Source organism: Astatotilapia calliptera, chromosome 3 (assembly GCF_964374335.1).
Source record: "Astatotilapia calliptera chromosome 3, fAstCal68.1, whole genome shotgun sequence".
In the NCBI taxonomy this organism is placed as follows: Eukaryota; Metazoa; Chordata; class Actinopteri; order Cichliformes; family Cichlidae; genus Astatotilapia; species Astatotilapia calliptera.
Window position 1 is genome coordinate 29,931,386 of NC_137424.1, and position 22,226 is coordinate 29,953,611.

Sequence of the window (22,226 nt, forward strand, 5' to 3'; positions counted from 1 at the left end):
TAAGACTATAAGTACTATGTTGACTGAAAGATAATGTGGACATGTAACTGCTCAAAGTTTGGTAGAACAGCTCACCAAGGACACAGTCCAGCGACTCAGCACCGTTCCTCCTGTCCTGGCCAGCCTCTGTGCTGCTCTGCAGAGCCTGTTTCAGTGTGGCCACCCATTCCTCCATCTCTGCCTCACTGTCTGCAGCCAGGAAGTGGCTATAGCGGTCTTGCATCTTAAGCTCAAAGCCATTCCGCCGCATCTTGGGACTCTGAGGAAGAAACATCATATTTGACTGATTTTTGACTAACAGGTGGAAACTGATGAGAATTACAGGATCTTTGGTACAACTAAATAAGCCGTTAAAAGCACAGCGTAGGGAATCAAATGTAATCAGAAGAATCTCAACTTAAATTCAGAAACAAACTGAGAGTCAATGCTATTCGGCCATGACCAAACAAAACCTGATTTCCATGCTAAACTCAAGCTTCCTAATTAAATCCATGAGCCAGAATGAACTCCCTCACTCCCTCCATTCATATTCTGAGCGTGCTCATTAAACTGAAAGCTGTCAGCTCTGCCTGAGGAGCAATCAAGGTACTAGGCTGTGCCATGAGCCAGCAACAGCTCTTCATAATCTGCTAGAAGCTGACGTTTCTGCCCAAGTCACTGGAATGCAGCAGATCTGCCCAATTAAAGCAGCCAAAAGCCCCCAAGGGAAAGTAAGACACAGAAACACGCTGAATTTCACGAGGGTGGGAGCTCGTGCCAAGTTCTGAAACCTCGCAGAGAGCGCACGAGGGAAATAAACACAGTGAGTTTAATTAAGCACACCAACATGGTCACAACAGAGAAAACAGCTTTATCCACTGCTGCTGGGATCCTAATTGTACTGAGTCTACCTGGATGACATCTATACAGGAGTCCAGGTAGATGGATCCTTTGGTTTCCTTGCAGTTTTTCTCATCCTTATAAGAGTTGAGGATGTAGGAGCCATCGGGGAGCTGAGACAAGTAGAAGTACCTCCTCTTGAACACCTGCAATCCAGAGCACATCTCATATGACTCATCTGACAACTCATGACAGCAGAAATATGACACTATGACATGTGACTTCAAGCTCATGTGCTGCCTTCCTAATGTAGTTAAAATTCCAGAATGAAGGGCAAATACACTGGATACTGCAAGTTATACAGCTGTGTCTTTCAGCAACAGCCTTTTGTTGTTACTGTCCCAACTTTGGAGATGAGTTGCTGTTATCAAATTCCAAATTAGCAAATATTATTCTTAAAATGGTACAGTTTATCAGTTCCAACAGTTTATATACTTTCACTATCTGAGACCATATCCTCATTTAGGTTAGACAGCATTTCTAGTAGATAATGGCAGACAGCTTGTACACAAATTAAGGATGCGGTTTGGGGAAAGCCTCAGAGTATTTCTCATGTATTAATGAGAAGTGAATGAATTGAAAAAGAGAGGGAGGGGCACGAAAAAAGAGAACAAACAGGGGTTGTATGTAGAGAGAGAACTGGAAGGGGCATGCATTGAAGCGTGGTCCCAGTCCTTAAATTCATATAAATTATCTCCAACTCTGCGTTCCTTTGTTCATAAATGACAGATTCATGTGCAAATCATTACAGTCTGTTTTTATTTACATTTTACATACCACCCCAACATTTTCAGAGTTGGGTTTGTATGTTTCTCATGGCGCTACGTCTCATATGTTGCATGCTGAACTTATTTGCACGATCCTGGACATTCAAAACATTCTCAGTTCAATTCAGTTTAACTTTATCCATATAGCACTGGTTCACAGTAGCAGCAATTTCACTGGGAAAGTAAAATGATGTGGGCTGATTATTCAGGACTGTGAAAGTGAGGGTTTATGCTGGGTGGGACGGTGTTACAGGATAAAGTCACGTACATCGATGCAGCTTTAACGGTGTATCATTTTTCCAGCATTACAAATTGCAGCTGCAGCTACGCTCCTATTCTGACCTCTACATGTTTGTGTTGTTTCACTTGTTGCTGTTATGCTGTGATAACAGACAGGAGGTCTGGTGCTGACTCACCCTCATGGAGACAGACAGGCTGCTATTGATGTTGGCTTTCTGAAGCCAGCCCTGCTTCAAGATGCCTCCCCTCTGGGAGCACAGCGATGCCGAGTCCTGACACACAAACACAAACACTTGGCAATCAGCAAAGACGGATTTCATTACTGCGGTCAACTCACGTTAATATCGTTGTTTGTAGTATTTTCTGCCATGAAGAAACAATTATTTTTTCCTGTGGTTGTGAGAACTGTTTGTTAATTAGAGCAGAGCTATATTAACTTTGTCAGTGTGAAAGCATGAACATAAATCAGTGTATGGGGAGAATTTCTTTGGGATCCCATGAAGCAGTTCATCATAATTCAGGCTTTGTCCTGTCAGTGTAACATCTCCATCTCAACCAGTAAATATCATGGGACTGTTCATCACCACCACAGAAAACAAATCTGTTAATGATCACGCTCATACACACAAACGCACACACACATAATGGTAATGCATCGGGCCACTCGAAGGAATACAACATGCAGAAATCATAACACAGAGCAAGAAGGGTTCTTGTACCTTCTCTGACACACAGCTCTCGTTGTCCTCCTGACAGCTGCGACTCAAGTCTATACCTGCTATTATCATCTACTGACTGAGTGCTATTAACCCATAAACTGGCAGGTCTGTAAAAAGGTGCTACTATTCTTATCATCTTATCAAAACATGGATGCACAAAGATGCAGAGATAAAATAACAGACGCCTGAGCTGCCCTCCCTGTGCAGCCAGCAGAGCAGCATCATTTACTTGCCTTCAGTTAAATTTCCTCTGTCTAAGTTTATCTGCATCCGGCCTGAGGGTAGCAGGGGGAGGAGGGTTGATGAGAGCTATTTATAGAAACTATAAGGGTTCTGGTTTCACTGGCCTGCAGTCAGTCTAAGAAGGGGTCGAACGACAAGCCGGAACATGCAAGACACGGGTAATACCTGCTTCGCTGAGCAGAAGGCTTTGAAATTCTAAGCAAGATTTATAGAAGAGCACTAAAAGCTGTGCACGTGCACGCGACACAATGTGTCCATAAAGGGCCCAGTGAGTCAATAGCCTATCATTCCTCCTCCCTGTAGGGAACGACGTCTGTGATCTAACCACGCTCAGGCCGCTCTACTCACCTCGTCTTTGGCGTCTTCATCGATTTCAAACACATGAGCTGGCAGTTTGTCCGTCTTCAGGCCTTTGCTTTAAAAACACAAAACAGAGGGTGAATGGATGAAGCTGGCCTTCTCCCCCTCTGCTGACAGCTACGTCACATATCTGGGTTCTTTATGTCTTTCTTGTTTGTAACGCTAGATCAGATTACAGCCTCCTTCATGTATTTTTTATGTTCAAAAATACTTCTCAAAATTCATGGTTGCAGTGATAAAGTCATTTCCTCAGTAAGATTTATCACCATGGAAATAAATTCTTTACATCTGGACTGCACCTGCTGTGTGGAGGAACATCTGGCTGAACATCAGAGCTGCACTAACACATTGATCCAGCTGAGGAAATCCGCTGCATGTTACACATCTGGCTGTTTTACCTTATTTTAGCCTGTATGTTTTCCCATATATCCAAACTACATTTTCAGTTTATTCCACTCATTTCTGTCTCATGTTCCTTACCTCGGCAACATGCGGAAGTCTCCAGAATAAGCCTCGTATTTGTAGTTGATTACGTGCCAGTCAGTGTTGTACATCTTAATGCACTGCAGAACACAGAGAGCTGGATTAGCAGTGGATACGTTCAAATGGAAAAAGCGAGCCATACCAGCAAGCAGACCTTTTTTTAATGACTGTAAATCACGGAGGAGGATTTTGGGGTGACGAATCAACTTCGATCATTTTTCATGAACTCAAAATACAAGTCTGCAAAGCATCAGATACTTTTAAGTGGACTTTTTGTGCTTTTAATTCAGCATAGAACTGCAAGCAAAAAGTCTCCTGCAAGTCATCTGAATGGATCTTTGTTCAATAAATGCTGAGCAAGCCCAGGGTCTGTTTTAACTGCCCCTATGACAGTTGTTTCCGTGCTACATCGCAGTCATGACGGCTGGCAGATGAACACAGATTTAAAGCCTGGTAGAGAAGCAGTGTATGACTGCATCGTGCCAGAGAAGTCTGTTTTTCATTGCTAATACAATATTTCATCAGCGTAGCTCGTGTTTACGACTGGATGGTGAGTACTCCCGTTTCTTTATGAGCTCCCAAGGAACACGTCAGGGTCAGTATCATGCAGGCTGGTGTGAAATCATCAAGACACAGCCTGTTTTGTTGATCATTTTTACTCGTATTCTTTACTGAGCAGACTGCAAATAATGATATATATGATAAAATAATGCAAAATAACTGTAGTACCTCTTTGGCAAACAGACTCCTAGCCTCCCGCTCGGCATTCTGGGGCACAGAGGGAACAACGGTCCTCCTCTGCCGGGAGATCTGAGACTCCTGTACGCATGCAAACACAAAATGAGCCACATGTGGATTCACATGCATGGTGCATGATGGAGATATTTCTCATAACATCAAACACGGGAAAAGAGAATGAGAGAAAACAGAAGACAAATATACAAAGAAACAAATTCTCTCAGTACGAAGGAGAAGAGTCGACACAAACAGATGCACCACTAGAACAAAACCACATGTGTCTGAAGCAACAGCAATAAATACCTGACTGGACCGTATGTGAGAGCTGGACTCAGCCGTGAATAACTGGGCCTAGTGTTTTGAGGATGTTCAGTGATTAATGATGGGAAAACGTCCTTTGGAAAGTAATAGTTCACAGCTCTTTGACTCGGACAGACTGAAAAAGCAGCTGATTTTGGCTGTTTACTGTGGAAATTTCAGCGCAGGTGCTTTGAGCGTAACATATTTGTAAAAGATCCATAAATCACAGGCCGTAGACGGAGCCAAAGACAGAGGCAACATATGTGACGGGTTAAGCCCTGCACTAGTTTATATTGCGAATGAGCACTTCCTTTAACTTTAACCTTCTGGGAGAATACTAGTGTAACTCTTGAAATAACAGGAATGACTTGAGATTCAAAAAATTTACTTTAAAAAGTAACGATGTTCAAATCGTTACTTTTTAAAGTGTTACAATGGTAATTAATGTCATATAGTCCTTGGATTTTTGCTATTTTAACGGTGTAACGTGGTTTTGGGGCCCAAAACAGGGTTCAAGTTTAGCTAGCAATGGGCCACCTGTGATAATAAGAAATAAACTGATAAGGATACTAAACTAAGAGCATAATAACAACTAAGCACCTGACAATATTGTAGATCTAAAGCTTATATTCCATGTAGCACAATAAACAGAACTGTTGCAGATTACAGAAGACATCTATACAAAATAACAGTTTACACCTGTTATAAAAAATAGCTGACACATGGTTATTCTGATGGCGTGGACTCACCGAGACATCATCCACAGGGCAGAGCAGCAGGTCTCTGTGGGGGTCACTGTGGATCTGAGCCTTTCTCTGAAACACCACAGCCTCATAGTCGAGCGGTTCAATGATCTTTGGCTGCTCCTGAAGGGGGAGGAAGGAAAGGACACCAACACATGTCATTTCAAATAAACTTTTTTTCTTTTTCTTTTCATTTTGATCTCATGCACCAATTATGTTTGTCTTTTCTGTGGTTCTGGTGGGCCCTGCACACCCCTGCTGTTTGAAAGCAGCTAATGAGTGTTCACCTCTGGAACTCCTCACCACCCATGCTTCAGCAGAGCCACAAGAGATTAAAGACACAACCACAAAGTTCAGAGGGCTGTCACAGTGCAGGAAAACAGCTGCTGGGAGAAATGTGGGCTGATGGGAGGGAAATAAAGCAAAAGATGACCAAAAAGGAAGAAACTGAAGATAAAGTCTCAGGTAAGGACTGAAAGGGTAGCAAAGGCAACAACTTCATCGATTCATGAAGTCTGATAAAGCTTGACAGAGACATAATGAAACTAAAAAAAAGCAAGTTCAACCAAATACCACAACAAACTATCACGACTTCCTGTTTTAAGTTTCATAGAGAAGTAGATGACAACAAATGGGCCTTTCCACGGTGTCTTAAAGAGGCATGCAGCCTCTGTTCACTGTAGCTTTCCACAACTGGGTCAGAATGTGATCTCACATATAAATCTAGCCCACTTGGAAGGATTGAAAATTAATTCCAACAAAGTTCCATTTTAAGCTCAAGTTAAGCAGAGAGAAAAGTGATGAAAAGCTTAGCCCGACAAGGCTCTGGCTCAGCGACACCACGCTGCTTGGAGGCAATCAGACTGTATGGATTTGATCAGCGTCTGTGCCCCATTAGTGAGCCGCTGCTACATAGTCTGATACACGCTTAGTGGGCAGACGCAGTGAGGAATCTAAGGAGCCGAGGTTGTAAAGAGCTGACTGAGCTTTGCAGCTGGAAGAGACTGACTGAGCGATTTTCCACCTTGTACTCTGTCATATTTCCATTCATGTAGCTGAGATTAGAGCTTTGTGCTTCTATTGCAACAGAAAGGCAGTAGTTTGGCTCCTGCTTGCCCCCCTCTCTCTTCACTTTAGGTTAAGCCTATCATTAGGATTGTTTACCTGTGCAATTATTCCGGCTGGATCCAAGCTCTCACATAGGCCTTTTGGAAATATCCAGCTTTATGATCAAATATAGCATTCACCCCTTTGATTACATGAAAAGAGCCTTAAAACATATTTTGCTCACTTTGAAAAAATATATATGTCTTCAGCAACATCTCATATATTGCTATACACTCCCTATTTAGGCTGTATTTTTACAGTGTGTGAAAAAGTAAAGTTGAAGCTCAAAACCAAAATGCCAGCTGTTTTTTTGTATCGTTTCCTCAAATTTCTTCCTGACATATTGGATATTTTGGGGCATATTACAATTTTCGAAAGTGCGCTGGATTTAGACAAGTGCAGGCTTCTTCAGTTTAGTTAAGTAAAAAGTGTGGGACCACTTTGCACTTTGTTTATTTTTTGTTTTTTTAAAGAAAAGTGAAAAGGCAAAAAATAAGAGCTCTGCTTGTTTGCTTGTTCAAAGAGCTGAGCTCAGAAAATCCATCCAAATGTGTTCACAGATTTGCAGACTAGCTCTAACTAGAACAGAGGGGAAAGTGGGAGACCCCGAGGTAAGACTTGTAATAGATGACTCCAGGCTCAAATGATAACTTTATTAACTTTATTTTTAAAGAAACTAAAGATGATGCTCCAGACAAACAACTAGCTACATCCACTTTGGACAGGCTCCTGTTATACATGAGCGCTACTGAGACTCTATCACTGCAGCCAGCGTCACAAATCATCTGATCCAGCTCTCCTAACACTTCCACGCTCTTACTTTAGAATCAGATCTTAAACTTTGAACGTTTGTTTCAAACTGCTGCTGAAAACACATTTTTACAGGTTTGCTTTACCTTAATCTTTTCCCCTTGTTTTGGGCCACAGTTTACACCTATTTATGAATGAATCTGTTACCCTACAGCTGATTGTGTGTCTGTATGCTGGAACATGTATTCTAATCTTTAACATTTGGCTTTTATTGATACCATGAAGCACTTTGTAATTCTGTGTTTTCAAATTTGCTGTACAAATAAAGTTGTACAGAAATAATTTCAGATGTGCTAACACAGTCAGTTTGAGTTTTAACATGGTAATTATTGCCATTTTGATCAATTTTATTTCATTTTAAACCAAAACAAATGCTTTTCGTTTTCTCCAAAACCCTAAATCTTCAAATCAGGGTGCATGTTTCAGGAGTGCATGTCAGCTTCTTGAATATGGTGGCATCTGTGCATGAGCCATAAATGAAGAGAAAGTTCTCCCTTTTGTAAGTAACCAGTAATTTAGCCTGTGAAAGAAGTGTGGTACATGTACATGTTCCTCCACAATTTTCCACCAGAGCCTGACTTTCTTGGCAGTCCACACAAACCCTGTGTCTCGCATTTTTTAAACCACTAATTTAAATAAAAACTTCCTGACCCTAATGGTACTTGTGCTATGTGGATTTAAGTATTTTCCTATTTATGCTGCTATGTAGCATCTGTGCTATCATTTTACATGCAGACCCGGCGGCAGCAAAACAACACCTACAAGTCTGGTAAAACCATTACATATGGCTGTGCACCGCCCCTGCACCCAACACAGCAGCTCTGCTTCCTGTCATGTGCAACAAGCCTGAACCGCAGCGCTACAAGTCAGAGGTGACAGGCTCGGCAGCACGCACTGCCTCCACTGCAACGGTGATCACGTTACAGACAGAAGGAGGGAGTAAGAGGAAGCAAGTTGTGAAGGAGCAAGTTCTGCTTTTACTGAAGAAGCTTTGCAGCCACAGGCGGTGTCACTGATTGAGAAACAGAGAGGCACAAAGAGAGCTGAAAACAATCAAAGGGATGTAGCGCAACACTTGGGTGTAGCTTGAAAGCAGTCGAGGCTCTTTAAACTGTTGCCACCTCCAATTAGGACACACACTCACTTCTCTCAGCTATCAGTGAGCTACATTCACTGAGTACAAAGCACAACTCCCAGCCCGCCTCCATAGGACTACAATGATGACGATGATGTTGGGCAGCATGCATTTCCAGATGTCTGTGTCCCATTATGGTTCTGCAGATGTAAGGCACTCGCGACTCCAACGTGACCGAGTGGATTGCATTACTTTTAAGAGGGGAGCTTACACAGTATATACACACACTGACATTAGAGTCACATACAGCATAAAGCAGCTCCACTGTCCCACAGCTGACCCCACTAAGTACTCCAATCTGTGTGTAAGTGAGACGCACAGGCATACGTCTGCTTAATCTTTCTCTTACTTCCTGTCTCTTTAAAAAAACAAACAAACAACGACTTGATCTTTAATCTTTACTTAATCTAGAAAAAAGCATATCTGTTCTTAGTTACACCTGTCTCTGTTCTCTGTTTTCTCCGTAATGTCATGGGTTACAGGATATCTATAGAATTTATTAATAAATGAATCTATTTATTTATAGATTTCTGTATCGATTGTCTACAGAATATCTGACAACAATCCATGGAAACAAGATGCACTCAGGCATCTTGTTTTATTTAGATACCCTGATTATGACAAAGCTATATTTAAAATACCAATATGACTCATATCACATGCCAGTACCAATTCTTTTGTTTTTTGTACAGTATTTCCCACACATAAAAACTTGTTAACGATTAAACTTGGAATTAGGAACAACTTTTAGGGATCTTTTCCTCCTTTTTTAGCCATCCACAATCGATTTATTTTGAAAGTTTAGTCACTGCCAATCAGCTAGGCCCGACTCTTCCCACTTTGTGTTTTCACTTATGACTGGTTCTCCAGTCTGACGGCTTTTGCGGCAGTGCTCGGTATCATTTAGCCACTTTCCCACAGAGTCTATCACCCTGCAGTCAAATGGAGGCTAATTGCCAGCTGGCAATAGAATTCCTTCTTTTGCTCCAGAGATCTGCTGGGAGCTGGCGTGCTGCTCTAACCTGCAGTCCTTGGAGAGCTAGCGGATATGCAGCAATGCTCCTATTGGGACTACCATCAGATGCACTCCAAGACCCTTAGAATGGGATCCATCTGAAGGATGATGCTCAGCTATTAATTTTCAATTTGACCAATCAAATATCTCTTTTTACGAGGGGGAAAAAAAATTCCATTTATAAAATAGATTTTAAAAAAATCTCTTCACTCTTCAACAGATTAAATGACCACTGACTTTGGAAAATGCTACCTTATTTGTAGAAACAATGACATGAGTCATCAACCCCCATATCTGCCAAACCGACATTCAGCCAATATATCGATGGCTTCCTGTGCCACTAGTCCAAAATCCAAAGATATTTCATTTTCACATTTAAAAAGCTGGATTCCAACATTGTTATAGCTACTTCCCACTTCCTTTATTTCCCCAGTGGGGCACTACAGCAGATGGATCCTTATATTGGACTTATTTTTTCATCCATTGCAACCAACACGTGGGACACACTACCTTCTGACCCCCTGAGGCTGGGTTTATGACTCCTCCTGGTCTCAAACCAGGGGACTTTTGCATGAAAGGCAAATGTGTGAACCACAGACACACCACAGATCCCAGCAACTCCCAGTGGCTGTTTTCTGAAATTATAAATCACTGTGTACTTGTTATCAGATTACCTGAGAACACACAGCAGGACTCACGTTTATCAAGTCAGATTAAATAACGCCAGAGACACCGGCACAACACAGAGCGGTAATCACACGGTTTCAATTTTAGGATTGGTACGTTATCATTGTCCAATTGGTTCAAAGCAATTTAATATAATAGAAAACAAAACACACACACAGATGTGGATTTGATAGCAGGACTTTCTAGGAACAGCAGGAAGCCCAATAACCACTAACACATCTCTAATGGGAATTTCCATGGAACACAGTTGGCTCAAGGCCAGACAAAAACCCACATGTTCTCCATTGTGTAGTTTCCTTTTAGTTTTTCTATGTTTTATGTCATATATAACACTGTGCAAAAATCTTTGGCTTCCAAGGATCCAGATTCTGTTGCATCTTTTAAACTGGTCTCGACCGATAGTTCTCTGAGCTTTCTGAAGATCCTTAAAGTCTTGATTTGGACCCTGGGTGCTTTTTGTTTGTTTGCTTCGTTAACCCAGATAACGCTGGCATATGAATCATTCAAGCATAAAACAGGTACCTAATCAGGGGATGTCTGCACAGACAGCTTAGCAAAGAGCCAATTTTAATGTTGGTAATTACAGCCTGTCGCAAAAACATAGAATTTGTTCCCATTTCTTTTGTTGAATCTATGAAAAATATCAAAGATAACACAAACATAAAACTGTAGTTTTTGTACGTCCATTCCAACAAAAGCCTATTAGCCAAAAACGTGGTATATTTCAACATAGTTTGCAGTATGTCCTTAAAAAAATGAAGGAAAGTGGACAAATGGAGGATAAGCGAAAAAGTATCAGGACTAAAAAGTTTTTTACACCAGACGACCAGTATCTGAAAGTCATGTCCTTAAGAAACAGGAAGTCCTATGTCCTGTTTAGGACCTGAGAGACACATCTGGGCCTTCAGTTGATTCATCCAGTGTTCGCTGAAACATCATCAGCAATGATCTCAATAGAAGAGGGACTGTCATGAAGCCACTCTTAGAGAAGGGAAATGGGGAGAAAAGGCTGGAGTACGTCAAATTACACAAGGCTCAAAATCAAACAAGCTGTGAAAACAGATCTTCTAAAGAGATGAGAAAAAGTCAGACGGCTTCAAGAGAAAAGTCCAATAGTGAGTTTTTACAGCCATGTGTAAAACTCAGCAGAGGCTCTTATGAGGGTTTGGGACTGCATTTCACTCACTGGTGTTTGGGATCTCGTCGAAATTGATGAATTTATGAAGGCAGAAAAGAACTATTAGATTTTAATCCACCATGCAATACCATCTCACAAAATAACTCTAGAAGTCATGGATGTACCAATACCCAGACCTCAACATGACTGATGCAGTGTTTCGACACTTCGACAGCGACCGATAACCACAGCAGAGCTCCGAATGTTCTTTATGACGGTTGGAGAATTATTCCTACTTAAAGAATTTACTACTACTTTAGGAACAAACTGTTTTTGCCTTATGCACTCTAGAGAAGAGATCAAAACAACTTGCTTCAGATAGTGAGGGGCTTCCCCAAGGCCCAGCAGAAATACTGATTACTTGAAATGAATTACAGAAATCTAATCTAGCAAGAATAAAAATATGGAGCCTGTAATGAGTATCATAGCCCAACTTTAAGTTTTATTCAACATTCTCCTTAGAAACTGATAAGATAGTTATTTTTTTCCTGTTGGGGCCCAGGAGTAGAGTCCTCTTCCTATAAGACCAACTCTCCTGAGACTAAGCTAAGAATGAATCCGCAGACACAGTCACAGAGGATGCATTGGTCACAGCATGCCCAAGGGAATCCCCATGTGAAATTAGCACAGGCCATGCACCCTCCACAAAACAGCATTTGTTCTCAGCTGCAGCCCAACCTTAAAACAGGAAACAGTAGACATACACACAGCCACACAACACTCTCACCTCTGTAAAAAGAAAAACAATCAGTGCCTTATCACAGGGTTTTTAAACTTGGAAACGCCTTACATCACACAACTCAAGATGAGCATCATGAGACTGATCTCAAGGGGAACAAGAGTTTATCTCTTATCCAAACTAACCTAGAACTAAAAGGAAAAAGATGCAAGAAGCCGCAGTCACACAAACACAAAGCGGATGAGTTGGCAGATGCATTTTGTTAAAAGGAAAAGAAAACAAGTCATTATTAGGCAAGTGTTAATGCTGCGCTGACATCACTGTGGTTTAACTTCAAGACAAATGTCACGCCTTCGATTTACTGTTATGAAAATCCTTCCCCTGACACACAAATGCTGCATCAGCAGGATACTAAACGCTGTTCATTTCAAGCCACTGCGCCTAATCCCAATGACAGCCACCAGCATCGACATTCATTCAAAGAACACCTTCTGCTTTGCACAACCATCGAGACAAATGTGATAAAAAGCAATTACGGAGACAGGCTTCTCTATGCACAATGTGAGCAATTTCCAGCAGAAACAGAGAGGCGAGCACTCACAGCCAGACACACACACACTGCTCCAAGGCAAGGACAGGGAAGCCATGCTGCTGCAGCTGTCCAACTGGCACTGCTCTTCATCCGCCAGCACACAAAAGGAGCCGCACAGAGCTGAGAAAGCGTGTGTGCTAGAGGACGCTGTCATTTTATTTATTTATTTCAAATAAAGGCCGTTTAGAAAAACCAAGCCACCACGTGGAGTGGATTTAAAGCACATACCTGCTCCCACAGTGACCCTGGTTTATAAGCCTTTGCACAGGTTGCAGCAGTGGCAGTTATGCAGACATACCAGGGCTTTACAGAAAGATGTAATAATGAGGACACGGACGGAGCGCGAAAACTCACAAAACAGACATAAAAGTCCAGGAAGAAGAGCAGCCACCTAGAAAGGAGGACTAGTCCGTATAGGCTTATCCTCCCCGAGGAGGGCAGAGTGGAGGGGGGTGGAGGGGGTCGGCTATGAGTTACATTATCCCTGGTGGCTAAAATGACCGGTTCACAGCCAGCCTTTAAAAAGCTCCGCTCACCACAAGGTCCACGGTGGTCCTCACAGCCTCCGACACGCTCTGTCTGACTTCCGCGGCCGTCCCGGGTTTGCTCAGCCTCTTTGTGAATTTTCGCACCTCAGACATTTCGCTCCCCTTTTAGATAAATAAAAATCCTCTTCCTCTTCTTCTTCGGATATGAGCATGCCGCGGTACCGGGCGGAGCGGCGGGCAGCGCTGTTTCCTGACAGCCAGATGTGAGACGGTGCTGGAGGTGAACCAGCCAGCGGTTCACGTCGCGAGGCGGGGCCGTTGCTGCTGGTGGTGCTGCCACCGCTGCTGCTGATGATGTTGGAAGGAGACCAAAGAGGGGCTGACAGCGTGAGATGCTTCACTCGGACCCACTTCCGTTTCTCCCGCCCCGGCGGAGAGCAGATTCAAAGATCGTCAGTGTGAGATGATAACACGGTCCACATACAAGGACTGCAAACACAGGTCGCATTTGGAGAGTTTATTACATTTTTAGCGTCACAGGTGGGCTTTTTAGGTATTACTTATTCTTGAAAAAAAAAAGCCTGAAATTTACATTACTAGGATAAGCGACAAAAAGAAGTAGAAGTCCATAAATAAAATATCACAAAAACGAAATTTAATAAGTGATGTACAGAAAGGCACATTAACAATCAAGACTTCCAAAAACAAAAAACAAAACAAAATCAGTTTCAAAATATATGAGAAGCTTAAAGCTGTGTTTTGTTGTTTTAACTATTTATTGTGGAAATTAGAAATCGCAGTGATTTATTGGTCATTAAAACGTATTCTGAATTTTCAAATTGATAATTATTCGTCTCATAAGTCAGCTCTACCAGCTATCTGTGCAACAATTTTCTTTTGAATCTTATAGAGGAGTTTGTTTTTGTTAATGATGTTTATCAAGACACACAAAAAGAACAAAAAAAGCGGTGCTCAGAAAAGGAAGGAAGGAGAGAAGAGATCGGGATGACTTTAGACTTTAGTGGTGTTATCAAGGGCTGTACTGAGTGCAAAGCTGAACAGATGAAATTCTGAGAGATGATTATAGAAGACTGAAACATAACCATTTCCCCTTCATCCAAATATAAACACACACACACAGAATGTGGTATAACGTGGGGGCAAGGGCCCAGAAAAATATCCTCCCCTGGCCCATCACAGAGTTGTTACGCCCATGGTTTGATGTCTGTATACGTTATGTTTCTGGTCACATCCACCCACTTAACAAGGGTACAGCACCACAGCAAATTGTCTGTTTGTTTCTTTGTTTCTTTGAAAATTTGAACTTTGTGATGTTTAATCTTTAGTTTTTATTGTATATCCAACATACTGTCAGTGTGTCATCTATCTATCTATCTATCTATCTATCTATCTATCTATCTATCTATCTATCTATCTATCTATCTATCTATCTATCTATCTATCTATCTATCTATCTATCTATCTATCTATCTATCTATCTATCTGTTGATCAAACCTTTTGTTTCAGAGGGGCAGCCAATGGGAAGAAATTTGGTTTAAATGGAGGAGGAAGGGAGTTAAGAAGGGGTTGTGACGAGGTCAGGAATAAAACAAACAAGGACTATTTTGAACTGTGCAAAACTGCTCTATAAGAGTTAAAGAATGCCGGGAATAAATTAAGTATGTGTCCCCTTTATATATATTTATTAGAGCGCATCTTGTGACATCTGAAGTATTAGTACGCAGGAATTTGGCTCATTTGATGTCTTGGATTATAAAACATTGTTCCGAAGATCTGAAACAGGTCGTTTATCAGTTACCGAATCTCATCCTTCAGGTGCGATAGCTGGCTCCAGGTAAAGCTAATAGTACACTGCCACCCTGTGGACTATTCCACAAACTGCAGCAAACGAAGTGCCACCTGTAGTCTGCAGCGGTTCAGTTTTATGTTTGAATGTTCAGTTTAGCAGTGAGGGAGGCCGCTTGTTTCAGTTACAGTCTTCCTTTACTTTTTATTGTAATATAAGGTAACTTTGTCAGGCATCGTTTAAGAGGTACAAAGCTATTTATGAGAGCAGCTGACTCACACTCATGTTAATGTCCCACTGCATGCACTTCAGTTTTCTTGTCCTGACAAAGTTTATATTTCATTTAGGATCAAGTGTTGACACATGAGCACCAGCCTGTATGAAAGGATGCTGTGTGCCTGTCAGGACCTGCAGTGAGAGAAGCCGCCAGCTCAAAGAAACAACAATATGAACACAGGCTGTTAGTAAGTTTAATAAATGAATTGAAAATTTATATTACATAGTTACATAAACTGTTAAAGGAAGACTTTTATCTTCAGACAACGTTGGACTGAGGCACTGAATAGATGCTTCACTCATGCTCTTCCACCTACAACTGACATGCACACTTTTCAGTGTCCATAAAGATGTATGAATTTCCACTAATAATAACAACAATAATGTCAATATTAGAAAGCAATCCAAAATGTTAATGTAGCCACATGAAAGATATTATAAGTTTACTGTAACAGTGCTTATCTTATTCAAATGAATAGCTTTATTAATCTCTGCATTACTCATAAACATGTGGAGGTCATGCAAACATTTTGTCCAGCAAATGTTTTGGAGTCAACTTAATGCGGATCTGGAATTTTTTGAAGGACTCTTTATGACTGCAGGGTGATTAAAAATAAATAAATGCAATTTTGCATCTTCTTGGCACAAATTCATATTCATGCCCTCATCATGATGATCTCAGCAAAGTATCAATAATTAAGCCAGATGAATCAATGGACTCAGCTCGTAGATGATGTCAAAGGACGTTGCAGCTCTGGCAAAGGGAAGAAGAATCCGACTGTTTCTGTTTTGAACTGTGAATCATGCAAAGCAGGTTTAAACTAAAAAGCCTGAACCACTTCAGTGGCACTTTCAGGAGTCCTGTTATCTGAAATAATATGGACATGCTACAAAGTTACTGCAGGCTAAAGGCCCACAGTTTGTGTCTGTGGCGTGAATAAGGCACGGCGGGACCACAGAGCAATGTTCAGAGCCAACTTTATTTGATTCACGTCACACCACAGTGTCCAACAATTAAAAGCCAGCATGTCATTCTGTGGAATTCCAGAGCGGGATGAGGGCAAGGCTGGCATGTGTCAGCATCAGATACGCCCTTCACTTAGTCGTTATACTGGGTGAATTCTTTCAGTGCCCAGTTCTTCATCTCCATCTCCTGCCGTAATCTGCAGTACTCCTCGGCCAGCGCCTCAAAGTCTTTGCCCAAGATCTCGAAGGAGGCCAGCTTTAACTCGACAGACTGCTTTTCCGCTTTACACGCCTTCAGCTCAGACTCCAGCTTCTCCCTGAAAATGAGATCCGACGAGCTGGTTAGGTTTGGACAAAAGGATCAGTCAGAATGTAGCTTCAACAGAAGAATTTTAGTCTTGCCTTATTTTTCTGTGAGCAGAAATCGAGTCAGGCGTGTATGTATCCAGCTGGATTTCCACCATCTCTGCCCTTTAAAAATGAACATGAGAAACAGGAATGTGTGTATAGTTAATGCATCTCATTTTTGACTATGAGTCACGACTGGACTATCAGCACTGGATTAAAACATTCTTAGTACGAAATGCAGTCCAACTATCTGATTTACGAGAGCGTTAGAGTAATGCAAATGGCCTTATATAGAAACCAAGTCTGATGTACTGAAGCACTGAAAACGGCTTACTTTATCTTCTGCAAGATTAATTCACATTTGCCTTCAAAGTAATCCAATTTCTTCCTTTCCAGATCTGTCTGGATCTTCAGCCTGTGGTTCAAGATGAAAGACTGGAAAAGCTGAATGCACTTTGTCAGCTCCTGTGTATGAAAAGAGCAAACAGTGACTAAGCAAACAGAACACATTTACGCATTTCATGCAGCTTAATGTGGTGAGTACATTTCCTCGAAGCATATCCTTATTCCCCCCCCTTCCCCAAGTGCCTCGACCAATTCATGCTTGCAGTGCTATCACTTTAAAAAGAAGCTAGTTAGCACTGTGACTTTGTGACTTGCAAGCTTGCTTATTACTACTAGCGCCCCATGTTTTTGGCTTTCTGACCCGAGCATTTTAAAACCATGTTTTATCAAATCTGACTGCGGTTCAAGTTTGTTTATATAATAGTTTAAAATTATATGTGGTGTGGTGACTTGCTCATATCAGAACTTTGTAATACATTTTAATTTCATCAAAATAAAAAAGCAGAACCAGACAATGATGGGCTGATGCAGTTTTTCCTCAAGGATACCTTATAAATGTTGGTCTCAGGATAACAACCACTTAGTCAAGTCAGAATGAGCATTTTGATGAATGATGCAGTGTGCAGAAAATCACAGGTGCAGGAATTCATGGATCCAGCTTTTTCCACTTCTAATAAGATACCAATACTTTGGCTTCAGGTGTCTGCTAATCCACTGTCAGTGTTAATGTAATGAGCTGAATCCCTCACTCAAAGAAAGAGCCTGGGATGACTGATGAAAGCATAAAACTTACTTTTTTTTCTCTTAATTTTGTAGTAAAAATTTAATGTGAGAAATAAAATGTAACAAAATTAAATTGAAGAATAGTAATTCACTATACTGGTATTCATTAGTAAAATTATAGCGTTACAGTAAACACAGAACTGCATGAAATGGACTGGACTGCTGATCGATATCCCCACTAAAAGCATTCCCTTACAGTGAGGTAGAGCTCAGTCTGTCTCTGCAGAAGAACAGTGTTTTCTCTGCACGTCTCCTTCAGACTTTCTGCTCTTTTCTTCTCTTTGTCCAGCTGTGCTGACAGATGAGACAGCTTGGCCATCTTTAGACCCTCGCTCTCATGCTCTAGAAGAAATCACAAAACAGCAGGTTAGTCGTTGTGTCGAGTGAACAGAATGACGTGGTATGAAGCCATGTGGTGAAAGTGTTTGTAGCTGCTGTACCCCATTCAGGCTGATAGTAAGAGAGAAGGCTCAGACACTTTTCTTTGAGATGTTTCTCCAGCTGTCTTGGTAGACCCTGTTTCAGACTTTGTACATTCTAGTAAAGAAAATACAGCGTGGGCATGAGGAAAGCATTTGTAGTTTGAATTCATTATCAAAAAAATAAAAATAAAATAAAATAAAAGGAATATTAAAAGAAGTTTCCCAAACGGTTCTGGTGGTGTGCATGTTTTTATGGGTTTACGCTAAACAGATGCAGCACATCCCAAACAGATTTTAACTTGCATGTACTGAATTTTATGATTCACCTTCTCGGAAGGCATGAGCTCCATCACGAGCTGGGGGGTCAGGCCCAGGACCGACGGCTGGTCCTGGTTTGTTGTGTTACTGGGATCCAGCTGCCTGACACACTGAGCCACCAGTAGACACCTCTCCATCGTCTCATAGAACTATAAAGGAACAAACGCAAATTATTTGTTTTATTATATGTATTTTTTTTAAGATCATCATTAGTAAGAGTCTCCTAATCGATTAAAAACTCCATGTGATAAACTTTTGTCTATAAACTTTTATCTGACCGTTTATCTATAAAAAACATTCAATAAAGTCGTTTTAGCCGTACAGCGAGATGAAAATCTGCTCAAAATTTGACAAAGAACATACAATGAATGCTTGTTAGCCTGTCCATAGCTCACTGATAGCTCTTTATGCACTTTTAAACTGTGTAAAGAAGTGAAATGTACCATGTTCTGGTCAGGGGGTACAGTGGCATGGTGCTTCCTGACACAGTGGTTCTGGATCATCTCCTGCAGCCCTCTGTGCAGGCTCTCGGAGCGCAGCCATTGAAGTTTCTGAATCTGCAGCTTCTTTTCAGCCTGGGAAAAAAACCCCAAAACACTCACACATGTAAGGACTCACACAGTACCTCACAAAATCAGTCAGATCCTGTCCCAGTTCTAGAAAGAAGGCTTAACAAACTTGGAGCCAGACCCTAAACACTGAGACAGGAACCTTTGAGATTTGGAGTCGAGAACAGCTGATCAGGCTTAGGTAACGATGAGTCGCTCCATCTTGAATTAAGCACCTTTATGGGTGCTGGAAAAATAAACCAAAGCATTAATGGTAACCCCGTCAATAAAGATCAGGGTCTCTATTTGAATTCAGTTTCATTTTTAAATGCAATCGTTCACCTGTTACCTGACGAGGTTATAGGAGATGAAAATAAAATGTAATACAAATATGGACCAAACATAAAAGACTTCTGTGATTTTAACATTGTAGTCCAACCTGAAACTTCCACTTTACATGTAAAAATCTGACTCTGTGGCTTCTGATGACCAATCCAATGCAAATAAAGCTTTTGAAATGAAATATTGTTACAACATATTCAGACTGCCTGAAGCCTGTATTCACAAAACCCATTGTAAGATACATTTAGTCCAGCTGTTTAGTCCATGTAGCGCTCACTACATGTCTGGCTATCCACACAGCTTTTTCAGGTTTTGCAGGAGAAAATTTGCCAGTGAGCAGGTTATTCGAACATAATCTGTTTCTCTGGTAAACGACACAGAGGTTACGTTAGCTCTCTTAAAACTATAAATAAACAAACAGCTTCTTTTATTCCAGTATTTTTCAGTTTTTAAAAAAAAAAAGACTGTTCTCTTGAGCAGAGAAAGGGTCGATCCATGTTGTTGCAATTCTTAGTTCTCGCCAGTAGAGGTCAGTAAGTCACAGACTATTTATTGAATCATAATGAGTGGACTAAAATCTCATTTCCATAGAGGTGTGACAAATTATGACTCCTCATTTCTGAATAGTACAAGACAAAAAAAATACAAGAAAAACTGTTCCATGACCCAGTTTGAATTCTTTTTTAAAACTCTACACTGATTAACTTCTGTGTTGATAAAAACAAATAGGAACAAATAGGAACAGGAACGACAGACACCTTGTCCAGCTCTGTTTTCAGCGGAGCGGTGAGTCCGGTTTGATCCACATGCTGTGCCAGAGTGGCCAGGAGTTTACAAAACTGCGGGTTCTGGATCAGATCTTCTTCAGTCATGTGACACAGTGGAAAGGAGGCGAGGACTGAGGGGAAAGGCACAAAATGCAGAGAAGTAATTAAGGACGGCCAAACTAAACGGACAATAGTAAATTTGGCAAGAAAATAAAGCTAAAAGAGCCTACTTTCGTATTTAACAATAACATCGTTATTTATACATTAATAGATAATACTTTAAACTACGTTAATTTATTACATCTACTTTGTTATTGCTACAATATAGGGTTACTAGTAGATATGCAGTCCACTTGTCTTCTTACCCTGTTGATGCAAAGTGTCACCCTTCCCAAGCGACGATATGTTTGCTGTCTCGGTACTACCGGACATTTTCCAATTAATTATTGTCCTTAGTATCCAAACATACAGGAGGTTTGTGGATTTGTGAACTATTTCTTTCAAACACGAAGACGAGCTGAAATCTTAAACACGTACTTCCTGAATCAAGTTGCGCGCGTTTGCCGGAAGCCTTCTTATTGGCTAACTGGACCACGTGGTCATACAGCGGTCCCTGGGTGACGGCAACGTGCTATTCACGAGAGCGTGAGGTGTTGAAGCGGAAAATATCGAGATTTTAATCTTTTCCCACTAACAACTAAACGTCCTTTGACATTAATATTAATAAAGTGACATGGCTTAAGATAAAACTGAATGTTTGTTGTTGTTAAACAACAATTACAGTAACAACAACTAGAAGCTAAAGAACGCATTTGGCCATTATGACACTATCAGAATATTCTCTTTCTTTTGTGTCTTTTTCTCCTCGATATTCTTTTTATTTTCAATTTTCCTGTTGTACTTTTAATTGTATCACATTTTTAGTTCATTTCTTGTTCATTTGTTTTTTTTTAAATTAATTTTTAATCTTCACTTTTTGCTTACTGCTCACTTGGTTTGTTTGCTTCACTATCTGCATAACCTCCGATTAAAGATGTTGGACTTTTGCTTTGTCTCCTCTGGGTTCTCTTTCCCTGTGTTCCTTATAATTGGCATCTTATCCATCTACAAACAGGTATTTCACAACCACATGACAGAGGATAAGGCATGCACTGCTGTGTCTCTGGGCTTTCCTTGAACAAGCAGTTAATAAAATTGACGAATAATCAAAATGTGCTTTGACTCTTATAGCTCGATGTTGGGGAGTAAAATCAATAAATGACTCAAATTATGTGTATATGGTCAAATTATATATGATCAACTATGTGCTGCAAGTTAGGTGGAGAGGGTGTTCATTGGACAGAGATGGGGCTCTCGTGTTTTCATGCTGACTGTCAGTCTCCTCGTCCTTAAGATGATTTTGTTTTCGTGCCCTGGGCTTGTATGATCACCTCGCACCACGGCGGTTGCTGGCAGCGGAACTAACATCGCTTTGAACCTCCAAGGAGATATGATATTAGAAGCAGATGTCTCGTTGTGCTTTAATAAATGACAATCAAGTTTTTACATTCCACTAAATTTGGGGGATTTTTGGCTGTGGGATTTCTCCTGCTTGCTTTTTCTGTTTTTGATTATACAGCAAAGAAAATGGATTCAAAGACGTGGAAATATCCTTCTACATGTCAAGCAGAACATTACTAGCAGGGGGTGATTGGCAGGACTATGGCGCACACTGCCCTGTTTATTTACAGGCAATAAAACCCAGTATGTTCATCATTGTTAAAGTAGATTATTTATTTATTCTTTTATTGGGCCTGTCAAGTCTTTACAGGCTACATCAGCCCCTGTATTTATCAGTTTCTCTTCCATACATATTATATGTACATATGGGGCTGCACAATACTGGTATTCTTGTAGAGTGTCTTTTCCACATGAACTCTGACTTCTCATGTTTGCTTCTCGCAGCTGTTTCCTCGCAACAGTCCCTGTCCATATCTGGAATTCTCAGTGAAGGATTTCTTACCTAAGATTTGCCAACACTGCGTGTACTTCTCTCCCAGTAAGCGTTAGCCAGCTTTAAACTTTGTGGATCTCCACTGGACGGAAAGGTTTGCGTTTCCAGTCTCAATGTGGCTGTTTCAACAGAGTAATGTAACTTTGAA

General features: G+C 41.0%; 2 protein-coding genes across 4 annotated transcripts in view; both read right to left on the reverse strand.

Annotated features, from left to right (window-relative positions):
* dock11 (dedicator of cytokinesis 11) overlaps window positions 1-15,039 on the reverse strand; it is an 81,340-nt gene extending 66,301 nt beyond the window's left edge. For all 3 annotated transcript variants that reach the window (XM_026160136.2, XM_026160127.2, XM_026160142.2), the window contains exons 1-8: window positions 13,211-15,039; window positions 5,479-5,595; window positions 4,421-4,510; window positions 3,689-3,771; window positions 3,197-3,263; window positions 2,063-2,158; window positions 891-1,025; window positions 76-259 (exon numbers count right to left, since the gene is read on the reverse strand). In XM_026160136.2, coding sequence (XP_026015921.2) covers window positions 76-259; window positions 891-1,025; window positions 2,063-2,158; window positions 3,197-3,263; window positions 3,689-3,771; window positions 4,421-4,510; window positions 5,479-5,595; window positions 13,211-13,315 — 877 coding nt within the window. In that variant the 5' untranslated portion in view covers window positions 13,316-15,039. The remainder of the gene's footprint in view (window positions 1-75; window positions 260-890; window positions 1,026-2,062; window positions 2,159-3,196; window positions 3,264-3,688; window positions 3,772-4,420; window positions 4,511-5,478; window positions 5,596-13,210) is intronic.
* Window positions 15,040-16,207: 1,168 nt separating this feature from the next.
* On the reverse strand, window positions 16,208-20,660 carry haus4 (HAUS augmin-like complex, subunit 4). Its single transcript, XM_026151440.2, has 9 exons — window positions 20,451-20,660; window positions 20,077-20,216; window positions 18,872-19,003; window positions 18,437-18,577; window positions 18,129-18,225; window positions 17,885-18,030; window positions 16,895-17,025; window positions 16,615-16,683; window positions 16,208-16,529 (listed from the first exon to the last, which is right to left on the reverse strand). Exons 1-9 carry the CDS (start codon window positions 20,515-20,517, stop codon window positions 16,346-16,348), a joined length of 1,107 nt encoding a protein of 368 aa, XP_026007225.2. The 5' UTR covers window positions 20,518-20,660; the 3' UTR covers window positions 16,208-16,345.
* Window positions 20,661-22,226: the final 1,566 nt, after the last annotated feature.